Consider the following 15118-nt stretch of genomic DNA (forward strand, 5'->3'; position numbering starts at 1 on the left):
CACATAGAACAGAATAAAAACAATGACAGACGAAGCATGTTAGGAAAAGGATACACTTAAATAAGGCATTATAGAATAATGACAAGAGCTCTACGCAGGCACAGAAGGCATCTTAGTTTATGTTAACACTGAAAACATTAATCCGGCCAGCTGTCGATTCTTTGGTAGTGCAGAGTTAGCTCATGACCCCCAACTATAGCCTACCAAACTTAGCTATCTATCTAATCCTACCCCCTCCCAACTTACTAACCCCCCCTCCCCCCCCCCCCCCTCCCCTTGTTGATTCAGAATATTATGCTAAATAAATGTGGTGGCTTGGGGGCAGATCCCCCAGACTCCGAAGACATCAATATAGTGTCTACTTCCCCACTAAATATACTGGCCAATTTGTATCTATGTTCCATTCCAAACAAGTATGTATAATAATAAGCAATTTGTATAACGGATACATGAAAACAGTTAAAGCAAACATGGGGGAATAAGAGAAAAAGGTACAGAAGGAAATACCGGTGTGACACTAGTATAAGTTGATAGTAATTACACTAAAGTCGTCCAAACCAAGAGAGATATAAAGACATTGTAAATTTTCAAGCAGCATGTGGGTCTAGTCGGGCCAGGTGTTCAGTCCCAGAGATTGTCTATATATAATCATGCAAGTCTAATCGGGCCAGTTCTTTAGTCCCAGAAAGGATCTGTATATGGCATACAATAGGAGATCAAGTATCCACACGCAGACTGGAGTAGGGTCGAAACTCTTGTAAGACACAGTCCAAGATCCCAAAGCTTGTCGGATAGGTGGCAGATATAGAGACGAATATGTAACTGTGGCAGCAGAGCCCATATCAGTGAAGCATGATATAGGAGCATGTCCAGCGAAGATTAACAAACAGTATTCTTTCAGGCTTTTGGGAGTCACAGGATCTGCACGTGTTAGTGCATGGCCGTGTGAGGACATAAAAATATCCACATGGACTGCTCCCAACGCGTAATCCATCGCAGGGTATACAGAGGCTGTATCGGGATGAGCCCAGGACATAGGATCCTTGATCATGGAGCAACCCCCAGGGGGATATGAAACCTCATCCTTAGTCGGATATGTATCAGGGGCATGGTCCTGGGGTGCAGTATCCATGCTTCCAATAGAAGGGTTCTCACGGGCAGATGGAGTGCCCAAAACACAGCCATGCAGCACAGACAACTCCTGACACAGCCTGTCAGCAGTGTCATTCAAGGCCTGCAATACACAATGTAGAAGGCTCACCATTTTTCCAGCAGTATTGCGGAGATCCCGGTTTGGATGAGGCACTCAGTCCACTTGCCAGATAAAAGGGACTTTTAGGTAGATTCACAGGCGCCAGGGAGATGGTGAGCGCACTTGGGTCCCGACGCGTAGTCGCGCCTCAGAGGCACCTCCAACCAGGGGCCCGACGAGCAGGGCCGCACCCGCGCCTCCGGCCAGCTAAGCAGCGCACTTCCTGCAAAGTGTCTCCCGCTCTCCGCTGTCAATTCACCGGAGGGGTGTCATCTGCCACCCCCCGCAAGCACACCGGGTCAGAGACCTGCGTAGCCGGTATATGTGGACGCGCTCCAGGAGCCCCGGAACCAGCGAGGGATCAAATATGGCGCCCGCGTCAGGAGAGAAGGTCACCTGTGTCGGAGCAGGCCCGCAAATCCACTCAGCTCTCCGCACACCGTCCAGACACGAAACAGGCAGCGCAAATGGCAGAGGAATCACTCCGGAGGCTGTGGGGGTAGGTTTGTGGGTTGTTGGGACCACAGGGAAGGATATTTAAGAAGGATCTGCTTGGAGCTCTATCTCCCTGCGTCCGCTCACTTTGCTAGCCAAACTTTCCCAGAGAATCTTAGTAACCAGAGATATCTATATTCTTTTTTTCAAAGTCAAGGGGGCCAAATTTTGAAATATAAGCAATAGTGAATCACTATATGGAATCAAGGCATTTTTCCTACCTGCCTCAAGTATTTTTAATTTAATATGAGAATAATGCATTTGCGATATAATGTCTCTGGGAGGTTGAACCAAGAGGGGTATAAATATAAGTGCTCTGTGAACTCTGACCAGCACAAATTGATCATCTGTGCAATCTGGGAGCATTTGCTGAAACAAGCCTGTCAAATAACTCACTAATGACTAATTATGAACTGTTTCGGGGACATTTCATATACGCAAATTATTTCCTCGTGATCTATTTTCTAGATCCTCAATGTGATCACGCATCGAGTCCATTTCTGATCTCATTTCTGTGATCTCTTGGGACATGACCTCTTAATAGTTACAGATATCATCTGTTTTATGTTCTAAAGTATCTATGCGTGTTCCCAATGATGTGACCTCTACTTTCAATTCTTGTATGGCCGCACAATGTTCCACATTTAATGTAGTTATTCTCTGAACCAGTGATTCATATGGGTCTATATCCATTAATTGAGATACCTCAGATCTGGAGGTTATTGAGACTGGTTTAAAGCAACTACTGGTGATGGTGGTTGCTGGTTCATATGATTACTTTTTTTTTAGAATAAAAGGTTGATTGATCTTGTGCTTGATTTTTGCTCCTGTTAGACATTTCTATATTAGATCTGAGATCACCACAGGTTGGGACGCAAATCTTTTATGAAACGCTATGGTTTCCTTAGTCCTTTTCGGAAAGGTCACAATTTTTATTTAGTAGCTTTTAGTCAATTACCCCTTACAAGAGGTGCTATTCTGTAAGGGCAGCCCTATATCCCTTTTTATGTAGAACTTTCCATCCAGCTAGTCATCAAGCGAGAGGTAACAACATTATTGATTCCAATGAAGTTGGTGCCTAGCATTGGGGTATCTAAGATCTCTTATCCGTTGCCCTCTCCCGTTCTGGCTCTGCGACCAGATCCCAGCTAGCCCAGCGAGTATATATTTTCTTATTTGTTGCCTTATATCAGATTGCCTCAGCTTCTGGTTAGCCCCTCTGCTTTTAGTACTGGGTAGGCCGCAATCCGCAGGGGCTCCAGGAGTGCCCCCCCCCCCCCCGATACTGCGTGCCTTTCCCTTAATCTCCAAACAAGGGGTTTTATACACCTGGCAGCCACTAATGAACTGGCTCCCTAGGAATACAGGGCCTTATTCTAGTTCACTCTTTCTGACAAAATCCTTCTTAGATGGACAAAACCATGTGCACTGCAGGTGGGGCAGATGTTACTTGTGCAAAGAGATTTAGATTTGGGTGGGGTTTTACTTCAAAGTGAGATCTATATTGCAGTGTAAAAATAAAGCAGCCAGTATTTACACTGCACAGAAACAAAATAACTCACCCAAATCTAATTCCCTCTGCACATTTTACATCTGCCCTTTGCAGTGCACATGGTTTTGTCCATCTAAGAAGGATTTTGTCAGAAAGAGTGAACTAGAATAAGGCCCATAGTGCTTCCCAATATCGGGTCTGATATACAGGGCACGTGAGGGGAACTTCCCCACTCACCCACTCCAGACTGGCAGCTCCAGACTTACAGTAGGCCTCTGCTGTATCATCCGCCATGTGCTCCAGCATCCTCTGGATTTCTCCCTCTGCTGCGGCGTCCGCCGCCTTTTGTGGTCCAACCTCCACTGACTATTCCTCTCTCTCCTGGCTGGGTCACAGCATCTCTGCTCAGCCATAAACCGGCCACCAAATTCTTCCAGTGAGCTCCGGCATAACCTGCCCTCTCCCCACTTCTGCCGCAAGACTCCTCAATCCACAGCGCCCGAGAAGTGAGCTCCTGGCTCCGAGGTCCTTGCGGTAATTCTCCAGGAGTAAGGCAGCACTAAGCACTCGAATTGGGTGCCCATAAGCAAGTTCAGTCTCCCGGTCTATGGAGCATGCCAGAGGCAGCCAGGCACATGTCCGCTCAGCTTCCTGTTCCGGCCACTCCCGTTATTTAATTATCACATTCTTACCTGCTCCAGCTTCCTATCTCGTTCTGTAAAAACTGTCACTGTTTTTATATGGTATATTGTACTTCCCTCCTTCTACCCTCCTGTCAAACCTTGTACAGTAATTTACCAGTCCCACTACTGATCTCATAAGGGCCCCACCATTGAGCTTTCTGTAGTGGGTACAAGCAATAGCACCTTTCTGTAGTGGGCACAAGCACTAGCACCTTGTCTCCTGGCTTAAAAGAAAGGTTGACTGCAGTAACATCATAACTATGATTTTTAGTCTGCTGAGCTCTTTCCATATGTTCGTTCAGGAGTGGGCAATATGCCTTACAAGTGGGACACAAATTGAATGATGTTAGGTTCTTGGCATGGTTGTTGCTCCACCTTTCCTTCAACAGATCCAGAATCGCACTTGGTTGTCACCCATAGAGGAGGTCAAAGGGACTAAACCCTGTAGAAGATTGGGGTACCTCTCTAACTCCAAATCTTAAATACGTTAAGGGTAAGTTCCAATCTAGTTTTTCTTTAAAACACCACCCTCTTTATCATCTGTTTTAGGGTCTGAGTAAACCTTTCTACAAGGCCATCTATTTGCAGGTGATAAACAGAGGTAGTAATTCTATCTACCTTTAGAAACTGGCACACATCTTTCATGAGTTTAGAAACAAATGGAGTACCTTGGTCCATTAGTACCTCCTTCGGTATTCCCAAACAGACATACAGTGTTAGCAACCCTTTGGTAATGATACTAGACTTTATATTACGCAGTGTCACAGCCTCCACATATAAGATGGAATAATCCACTGCATGGCCCATTATTGTACTGTACAGTCTAATACCCTCATAGCTGGTCCAGTGTGACAATCTCTACAATTTGCACTGCCGAGATTTTATCTGGCTGCAACCAGGCCCTAACCATCTGGGCTAGTTTCGCCAGCTGAATCCTCAGTGAATCAGAGCCTTCCAGCCTGCATTTCCCCTTTAAGGGAAAACTTCGGAGGCTTGATATAATGGGCCAAACTCACAAAACAGATTTAGCTTATATCTGCCTGCCTCACTGGCCTCTTAACACAAAACAGCAAACAGCAAATAATATTTTATACTATGGTGGCCCTTTAAGGCTGGCTGCCACTCATACAACCTCCACCAATTCCAAATTGCCCTGCTATTTTCAGTCAGGCACAAACGAGGGAGGTTTAACAGGCTATAAAATAGACACACCACATTTACAAAATGTTCACGGTATTAAGCCTGCTGCCAAATTTGTAACTAGTAAAAAATGTTGCAAACTATCTTTGCATGGTTCCTGCCATTTTGCAATGTCCGGCAATGGGATGTCCTTGTTCGGGCACCAAAGTGTTAAGAAATCACATGCACTGGTTAAATATTATGTCTGCTTTTTTATTCTCAGCAGGTAGACAGCACTCCAGGATAACATAATGTAATTTATTTAAGTTACAGCATGGTAGTTCTCACAATAAGGGTTCTTCCAAAGAATCCCTAATGTAATCCCCGGAACCCCGCAAGCCTATTGCCAGGCACTAATTTCCATTGGGAACACCAACCTTCTGTCTTGAAGACACATATGACAGGAAGCACCAGGTGCTGCCAATCAGCCAGTGATTCCCAATAAATCCTAGGAAAACCTGGGTTGGATCTGCCTAGTCCAGCTGCTGCTGCAGTTCTATATCCTGGATTGGATCTTACTTCATGTGGAACCTGTGCATGGTGAGCTGTAGAAGTGAGAACAAGGTTGTCTCTCCTGTTAAACCTTGAGAGGTATATGGAGAGAATGATTACACTTTAATCCGTAAATGGATGGCAATTTTGCATTTCAGAAATGATTTATTTGTACCTTGCAAGAACAAATGGCTGTAATAGAAATTGATATACAGTATATGAATAGGCTGGAGATAGACAGTGTAGGGGTATAACAATTTATTTACCAATCAGTGTTGGTAGCTGAAATGTTGCAAAGAAATAGTTATGCTCAATAATGAATAAACAGAAGTTTGTCCTGCTGTCGGACTAGATACAGTACAATGGGAGTGGGGGTAGCACTTTATTTTTATACTGCAATATAGACATCAGTTTGAAGTAAACACCCCACTGACTGTTCCTTGGAACCCTTTTGGGAGCTTGTTCATGGGGGGAGGGGGCTTCTCATGTCCCTGCGGGTCGCAACCTTCCTACCCCTTTTGTGACTTGGTTACTAACTATAGCCTAGATTGGATGAGTCTTCTACCCTCTATAACTCTCTCAGAGGAAACATGTTTTACAGACACATGATGCCTTCATAATGAGGAAGTCTCTCACCCCCTTGGTATCCTGTACTCGTCCCTAGTGTAATGCTAATTTTTCCCTCTTCCCCCCCCCCCCCCCCTTGGTAGAAGTACTGTTTTGCTCTCCTTCCATTTGTTTTAGCTTTCTGAACATTTGGAACTCCACCACCAAAACTCCTAAACCAGGGGGGTAACAATATTTCTCAACACTTAAGCCACTCATCAGGAGGATCCTTCATCTCATTCTTTGAACTCCATGGATAAAAAGAGCACTTTATGCTCCATTCTTTCTACCAAGAAAGAGTTACAGAGTTTAAAGACTTAAATGAATCTAAACTGAACACAGTGCAAGAATCACGAATTAGAGTCTCATCAAGATGGCCTTCAAAAGGCCATGAATGGCACTGGCAGGATACTGGACCACATTTACTCCGAGTTGACTGACCCCTTAATAAAATCGAATATCTCAAAAATATTGAGTGGGTAGAAACAATCTACGCATCATAATATTCTGGAGTCTGTCTCAAAGGAAACATTAGAAACCTATCTTCACAACCTTTTCTCTTTCCTGATCCCGGACCTCAGCCGCCAAAGCTTCTGCTATAAAGAGCCGAAGCCTTGAGATGGTGATCCTCCTTAGGATTTTGTCATGCATTGTTTAGGCTTTAAGGACAAAGAACTTGTTATCACTACTACTAGAGGCAAACTATTAATTCTCTGCAAAAAAAATCACAGTGTTCACCTCATTAAATCCTACACTCATCTATACCAGGCCCATTATCCTTGCCTCCTCTGGGCCACTGAGCAAGACATCTCCCATTGGCAAAAACACTTTATCTCTTGGGTAAATTGCATAAATGCCATAAAATGAATGTCATCCCTAAGTTAGCATACCTTTCCAGACTCTCCCCATAGCAGTTCCCACGTGGGTTCTAGCCTCTTTACAGTCCACTTATTGATATTTAAGCAGGTGCCGGAGTGCTGCAACTAGGAGAGGAGGCGTCCACTCTTCTAGGTATAGTAAATAAGGGTAGAATCCATTCTGCGCTCTCCTATTGTAATGTGTGTAATGTAACAGAAATGTAACATCTAATGATCTGAAATATCTGTGACTAATCCTGCACAGTATCACTATGTGCTGACCCTTTGGGGTTTTAGGGGTGTCTTTTAAGGACTCCGCTTTCCATAGGTTCCTAACCTGCAACCTATGGTCAACCATAGGTGACTGAGGTGGACTTTTGCTAGTGGCAATACCAAATCAAGTTTCAAGTCTCTGTGCAATCTGGTTGCTATTAGCAATATCCAGATAATGTATCAAGTCTCTGTATATTATTTGATGCTGATTGGTCAGCTAACCAAGATGTCTCAAGCCACAAATAAAGCAGCTGTGAGTGAATCTGTGGTCTGAGTATAGACTGTACTAGCGGCGTCCCGCTGTACTGTCTCTTACCCCACTCCGATGTTGTTGCAGCTGTTGCGTTAATAAGGTGCAGTTTTGGCCAGTCTCGGCCAGTCCTGCTGTCCGTCTCCCATTCCTGGGTGGCTGGTGTCGGTAATTCAGTTTCCCCGGAGCATCGATTCACTGCTCGACAGGGAGAACCTGGGCAAGGCAGTGGAGAAGTTGGAGCGGCGTGCTTGTATTCTCCTGCTTGTAGTAAGTTTTTGAATTAGATTTGAGGTTTGTTCCTGTTGTCTTCAATGCGTTTCAGCCCTGTTTGGCCTTTTTCAAGGTTACGATACTGTGCTGTGGGCTATGCTTAAGTCCACTTATTGTAAAAGTATCTAGAACAATGAGAAACCCCATATACCAGGCATGTCCAAACTGTGGCCCTCCAGCTGTTGTAAAACTACACTTCCCAGCATGCCTTGCCATTGTTTTAGCATTCCCTAATAGCAAAACTGTGGCAAGGCATGATGGGAATTGTAGTTTCACAACAGCTGGAGGGCCTTAGTTTGGACATGCCTGCCATATACGCAAGGGACATATTGTACTTTTCAAGATTCCACTGGATAAGGGCATGGGTGTGTCCCGGCCATTACCTGGTAGCTGGGATGCGGCGCCTACTGCTCCCCACCCGGTGCCTGGTATCTGGAAGACGCCGCGCACATGTGCTGCTGGTCCCCGCCCGCTGCCTAGCAACAAACAGATGCACATGCAGCTTATTGCCGCCCGATGCCTAGTAACAAGCAGATGCTAGGCGCAGGTGCTGCTGGTCCCCACCCGGCGCCTAGCAACAGGTTTCCTGGCAATGGGAACGCCAGGAACAGTCATCTTTCCCGTTGTCCAGGAAGTAATAGGGAATGTGCAGCTGCATTATATTGGTATTTTTTTCCTGATTGGTTGAGCTGCCTTTTTATTCTCACTCCCAAATTTCTGGTGATAGTTCTTCTCTTGTTTGAACCTGTCAGCTGTGTTCCTGTGTGCCAGAAAACCTTTCCAGTGTTCCAGTTGTGAGCCAGCTCTCCTGTCTCCCAGCTCCTTGTGTGATGCCATCATTCAGGCTGTTTAAACCCATGTTATTAATTTGTTCTTATAACATCCTATGCATTGTTGCATCTATCTTTATTAACAATCTTTGCTAGAGCTGTTTATTACACTTTATGCATTGGTGCATTATATACATTATAAGGGTATTCACTATTTCTCATAACATCCTATGCATTGTTGCATCTGTCTTTACTAACAGCCTTTGATATAGCTGCTTATTACACCTTGCATTGTTGCATTTACTATTGTGATTGCTTTAATTAGCCCCGTGCATTGTTGCATTCCCAGATCATGGGGCTCTGGGTAAGTCTTGTCCAATTTCCTCTGCCCAGCCTCCAATAGCCACTTTGTCTTATGGAAATCCTGGGGGCATCTAAGTACAGGGCGGACCTAATTCACCCTGGAAAGGCATCTGCTATAGTCTTTGGCTGCAGGAAGCTAAAGGACTGCTGGGCAAGGCAGAAATTGTGAGTGTATTCAGAGGCCACTTCTTACTGTAGCAGTGTGTACCATTGTGACAGTCTCCTTTCCCTCTCTAAATACTACCATGCATCTAGACTCAGACAATTTTTCACCTGGCATTCTCCCAGGAGTACTAAACACATGTCAATTTGGAATCAGAATTGGCGCCTGTCTTCCATGTCATGCCTCTGCCATGTCAATATCTACAGTTGCCCACACACTCCCTGTATGGCATTCACTAGCAACCAAATAATCTATTACTACTTATCCTTGTGGCATCATCCCTCCTTCCCACCTGGCCACTCCTCTCACATGGCATTCACATGTTCTGTGGTTGGGTATTACTTGTTTTAGACATGTTGTCTTCAGTTTTGGAGATCTTCAAGGGAAAACACTTCATACAGTACCTGGAGGAAGTGGCCTGTGAGATGCCAATGCCTCTGCCAGTGACATGTTGAAAACTACCTGTAATCAGAAAGTAAAACACAACCAGTAGTTTGAAGGTTCCTGGTGTGATAAGGTCATACAGATGGAGTATGCTGTCATGATTGAGCTGGAACTTCTATATGACCTCATCATTCGGCATTGCATTGAAGTTACAACGCGCTATAAAAAGGCCCTACAAAGCCTCCATGGTACCTGCACAACAACTGATCAAGTTACATTTTCTGACCAAAAAGAAAAAAGAAGTGGAGCGCTAGGTTTGAAAATTTAAAGTGAATTAGATAAGGTCAATTGGGTATCACAAATTATAAACATTTATTAGCACATATACAGATAGCATTTATCGATTAGAGCTCATAAATATGAATTAAAAACAGTGGTTATATAACAATAAAAGAAGGGATAAAATAAAAATAGAACTGAGCTGTATACTTAAGCGTTCTCCCGCTTGCCAATAGTCCGGATCACAAAGTTAAGGTGGTTGGGGTTCCAGATGTATGGGTGTCCATAAACCATGCAGGGATGTTTCTGCCGCTGTGCCTCAGAACTTGCTGTCTGTTGGATGGATTGACATATACACAGATGGATAATCGGCTTCCCAAATAATTGGCTGGTAATGGTGTCCCAAAAAGATTTTTTCTTTCCAATTGTGGGGTGCAAGTAGGATCACGGTGCAAGAAGGTAACAGGCAAGGTATAGTTTAGGGAGTGTCCCGCAATCAAGCTCCAGGTCCAAATCAAGTGTATCTTGACGCGTTTCGTTACCCTAACTGGTAACTTTTTCAAAGGGATACTGCTGTGTGTCTGGTCAGGCTATTTATACCTAAATACAGGAAATGCAATGTGCAACAGAAAAAACATTACCCAATTGACCAATACCTTCTAAATAATATATTATAACAGGAGGCAGACCTGTCAAGTATATATAAACATTTGCATAAATATAATTAGAAGATTTAAAGTTAATAATCCACATAAAAATAGTTTTTATTATTATTGCGTTCCATTTCCGGTCTTTGGAACGCACTCGGCGTCCATATTTCCGGTGTATGGAACGCATGGATCATTGGCGCCTTATTAAAAACCCCAGCGCTCGTTTAAAAAATATGTATGTACCACTTAGTAGAGTCCCCCGTTCCGGGCGTAATCATGGTATGTCTAATTCATGTGTGCTCCAAGATGATAGGGGCGCTAATGTCTTATATTGGCCGGGGGGGTTTACATTTTCTGACCAGGCTGTCTTCTTCTGTGCTGCTGGCAGTTCATCAGATATCCCACCACCCCAAGCACCAGTATATTGTGTTGCCTGAAAGCATCCATGGTAGCTAAAATGCAGAGAAGTGTGTGTGCTTAATGGGCTTTTATAAGGAACACACTTGGTTGCTGAATGATTTGCTACTTGACATGTCAAACTCACCAAAAAAACATGGTCTGGTTAAAATTTGTATTTCCATATGAATCTCACTGTTTATGATCGAATTAGGGCAAAATACATAAGAGATGTGAAATATGAATCAATATAAAAATTGTTGATATCGTTGAAGTGTATGGGGAATGAGGTCCAAGTTCTATTGATTTTGTATTCATTTGTATAGAGTAATTCGTATGAAGTTGCCATTCATAAAATGCCAACTCATACAACTTAAGCAGCTTGTAAATTTGACATACACTGTTTTTCAGGTGTGACCGCGATCAAATGGGTATGAATGAGTGCATTCGTAATCATTCGATATTAGTAAATTTCCCTATATGTGTTTGAAAAATAACATTTAGAAGCTGATTAATTGGTGCTTTACTACTCTCTACTTTAACCTTTTTTTTAATGCTTAGCACATCTGGCCCATTGTCAGATCCACTCACTATCAAATATTTACAGTCCTCACAATATCATAATACTGTATATGCACATATCAATCTATAAAGTGTCTGTTAGCACAATATGTTGTAAGATATCTATAGCAAAGTGAAAATTGTCCTTGTACTCTTCATGGTTTGTAAACTAATGTGCTTTTTATTTTTTATACTAGTCTTTTTGAAGAAGAAATAATGTCATATGTTCCACCACATGCCTTACTTCACCCCAGCTATTGCCAGTCTCCTCGCGGTTCTCCGGTGGCTTCTCCCCAAAACTCACCCGGTATGGTATCTTCTGCTATTAACTCTGTGACATTTTTAGAGTAAATGCAGTAATAACAAGTCAGGATTTCATATTGCAACTCGATAGACCTCTATTGTTGCATGCCAGTTAGTTATGTGCATATATATATACAGTAACAATGCTTAATATTCTTATTGCTCATATACAGTCCTGGAAATATGCTTTGAGTTTGATTTATTTGACCAAGGTCTCCTAACCTGGGATGTTAACCTGTTTAACCCACATCCCTTCTCAAATGCTGCCTATATGTATCTTGTTTACTTTATTTCATTTGTTTTAGGAAAGTCTATCTCTGTATTTTTATAACTACTGTACATCTTTTTTTCAGATTACCTTGGTACTTGCATGCTGTTGTTTTAAATCTAATCACATACTTGCCTACTTTTGAAAACTAGTTTCAGGGAGATTATAGATGGTAGTAAAATTTTACACAGCGCCCCATTGAGGGGGCGTGTCATGTACCACTTAAAGGGTGTGTCTAGTTCCAAATATATAAAAGATTGTGAAAAGAGATTGTGAACGTGCCACCTAGAAGCATGGGTGTGTACTCCTACATCTGAGAGGAGTCTTTTAAAATGACTTATATCCAAATGTAGATGAGCCCCAAAACAGTTAGTAAGAGCTACTTTACTTGATAAAGTGCTGGTAAATGGTGCTGATGATTCACTGTAAATTTATCTGTGTCTCATTCCTTTTTTACTCAAAAAAGTAACATTGTAATGCGGGTTAGGTGAAATGAGGGAGATTACTAGACTAATGAGGGAGAGAGGGAGATTGCTGTTATTTCAGGGAGTCTCCTGCAGAATGCAGGAGGGGAGGCAACTATACATGGGACAATGCCAACCCCTGAAAAGATGAACATGCCCTTAGGTCAACAGAACCTTACTTTTCATCAAACATGTCAAAATGTCTACATGCGTTTGTGAAGTTTGATGTGCAGTCAGGCGCTATTGCATGCCTTAACATCCACTATGGTCTTGTGTTTAAATACAATAGTGTGTCAAGTGTAGGGAGGCATAGCTGGCAAAGCATGACTAGCGGATCATACCATGTGAGTGTATGTGGTGGGCAAATACAGTGTCCATGTCGACTCTGTTGACATGTTGCAATTCTGAAAAGTTATCCATGTCAACCTTCATTTTTTCTTAAAAATGCATGCCCACCTTAGTGTTGTTGATCCTATGACTCATATGCCAAAAGCCAAAATGAAAAATGTTCTGTCAAACAATATTAACCCTTGATGCTCCGATTTTAAACAACAACCATTTCAAATTGCCTTAACCGATTTATAAGATAACAAAATAAATTTATTTAATAGTGTTAACACACCAACAAATAATAAAATTAAAAGTAAATTAACAAATACATTTTTAAAAGAAGGAACAAAAGCAACATCCTGCCGGCAGAGAGGGACTCCATAAACTGGGATGCACGTGTGCCGCACGCACGTCCCAGTCTCTTGGCGGTGGCGCAGTGGGTCCCTGCCTGTCTCTGCTTCAGGGAGACTGGCAGGGTTAGGGGAGGGGTCTGAGTGGTGAGGGGGACATCATCGACGGCGGGGGAGGCAGCGGTGACCTGGGGGGAGCTCCGTTGCCACGGGGCGCATGAGCGTCTCATGCGTGCGCGCCCCCTGGTGGGAGCTGGTGGCTTTCACCAGCCCCCGGCAGGATGAGACCCTCTACATCTGTGTCAGGTTTTAGTCTTTTTAAGTGTTGAAGTATTTTTTTCTTTTTTAATTGAGAATTTAAACCCTTTATTCCAAGACCAGAATTTAATACACTCCCTTCTGGGCCCCTGCCATCCCTACATTTGTCTTGTCAACCATTCCCCATTTGAGAGAGGGTGGTACAACGTGATTCCCCCCCCCCCCCCCCCTAACCCGCTGCTGTCCATTATCCCGGTGAACTGAGGGGTCTGTTTCTAAATCCTTGTGACCTTTGACATTCCTTATGCTTAATATGAGATTATAATATTAATTTTGGTATTCTATATTTTGTGTGCCCCTAATCCTTGGCCATTTTGGCCAGTCGTGTTATATAAATTTTTTCATATTGTAAGTTAAGACCATATGCCAGTAGAAAAATCAGTACATAAAACCACATAACCTTTAATTTTCCATATAGAAGGTGTAGTAATATTACCTTCCTCTCGATATTTTCCATTTTGTAAACCCAGGACATTAGCCTGTTTAGCCAATCATATCTTAGAAAAGCTTTACAGTATGGGAAATAAATGTGAAAGGAGTATTTCCTTATTTTTGTAACCTCTAACCAAAAAAGTGCATAAGATAAAATAGAAGGCACTAGCGCTCTTAATTGATCATAACGATGTTTACTTATTTTTGTGACATTCAACCAGTACCCTGCGTAAAATAGGATGGAGGGCCCTAACCCTCTTAAGTGACCAAACGAAAATTGTGAAAAACATAACAGGAAATAGCTACCCAGGTGATTTTCTAATTGTGAGTTTTTATCAATCCCCATTGTCACATCTACTGTGTAACAGTATATGGGGCCTATCCCTCCTTTGTGACCATAAAAGGTTGTGAGAAAAGAAAAACAATATGTGCAATTAATAATAATGCGTATACATTGTCAGTTTTTATCCTTTTTCATTGATAATGAACAGAAGAACCCCTTAAGTGATTAACAAAAAAAAACCTGTAATAAAAGAAAAAGAACAATGTGCCCAGCAGCATAATGTGTCAACTATTGCTTTTCATACATTTTCATTATTATTTCTTAAGGAGTAACATTATACTTGCGTGTCCATATTTTAGTTAGTCCACGCTCTGTTTGTCTACTTGGCAAGGAGGCCAGAAAGGAATGGGCTGATGGAGTTGTTTTGAAGATATTTTACTTCCAATTATATTGGATTCTTAATTTTGCCGTGTATAGAAGTGCGAAGCGTATTCCTAGTAGTGAACTGAATACAGGTGTAAATTCTTTCCTTCTCATCACCACTTGATAATGGTATAGTAGTAGTTTTTCCCCTCGGTATTCCAGTTTTCCTGAATGCATCCATGATCATAACTTTATCTGTGTAATTTAGAAGCTTAAAGATCACTGGGCGCGGCCTACGTCAGTCTGGTTGTTGTTCTGGGCCTATGCGATGTGCTCTTTCCACTAGCATGCGGCCACTTGTTGGTAAACATTTTAATTCTCTGAGCAGCCATTTTGAGACCATTTCCATCAGGTCCTTTTTTTAACTGACTCACTTAAGCCTATCAGGTGTATATTATTTCTGCGATTTCGATTATCTAACTCCTCCAGTTTCTCTTGAATCGCTATCAAAGATGTTCCTTGAGCCGCTGTAGTGGCCTTATCCGTAGATAGTTCTTCCTCCACTGTGGCTATTCAATGCTCTGCTTCT

General features: G+C 42.7%; 1 protein-coding gene across 2 annotated transcripts in view; it reads left to right on the plus strand.

Moving 5' to 3' along the window:
- HECW2 (HECT, C2 and WW domain containing E3 ubiquitin protein ligase 2) overlaps positions 1-15118 on the plus strand; it is a 478030-nt gene that overhangs the window by 346573 nt on the left and 116339 nt on the right. For both annotated transcript variants that reach the window (XM_083153595.1, XM_083153596.1), the window contains one exon: positions 11616-11725. In XM_083153595.1, the coding sequence (XP_083009721.1) occupies positions 11616-11725 (110 nt within the window). The remainder of the gene's footprint in view (positions 1-11615; positions 11726-15118) is intronic.

This window comes from Crinia signifera, chromosome 7 (assembly GCF_055691185.1).
Source record: "Crinia signifera chromosome 7, ASM5569118v1, whole genome shotgun sequence".
Lineage (NCBI taxonomy): Eukaryota > Metazoa > Chordata > Amphibia > Anura > Myobatrachidae > Crinia > Crinia signifera.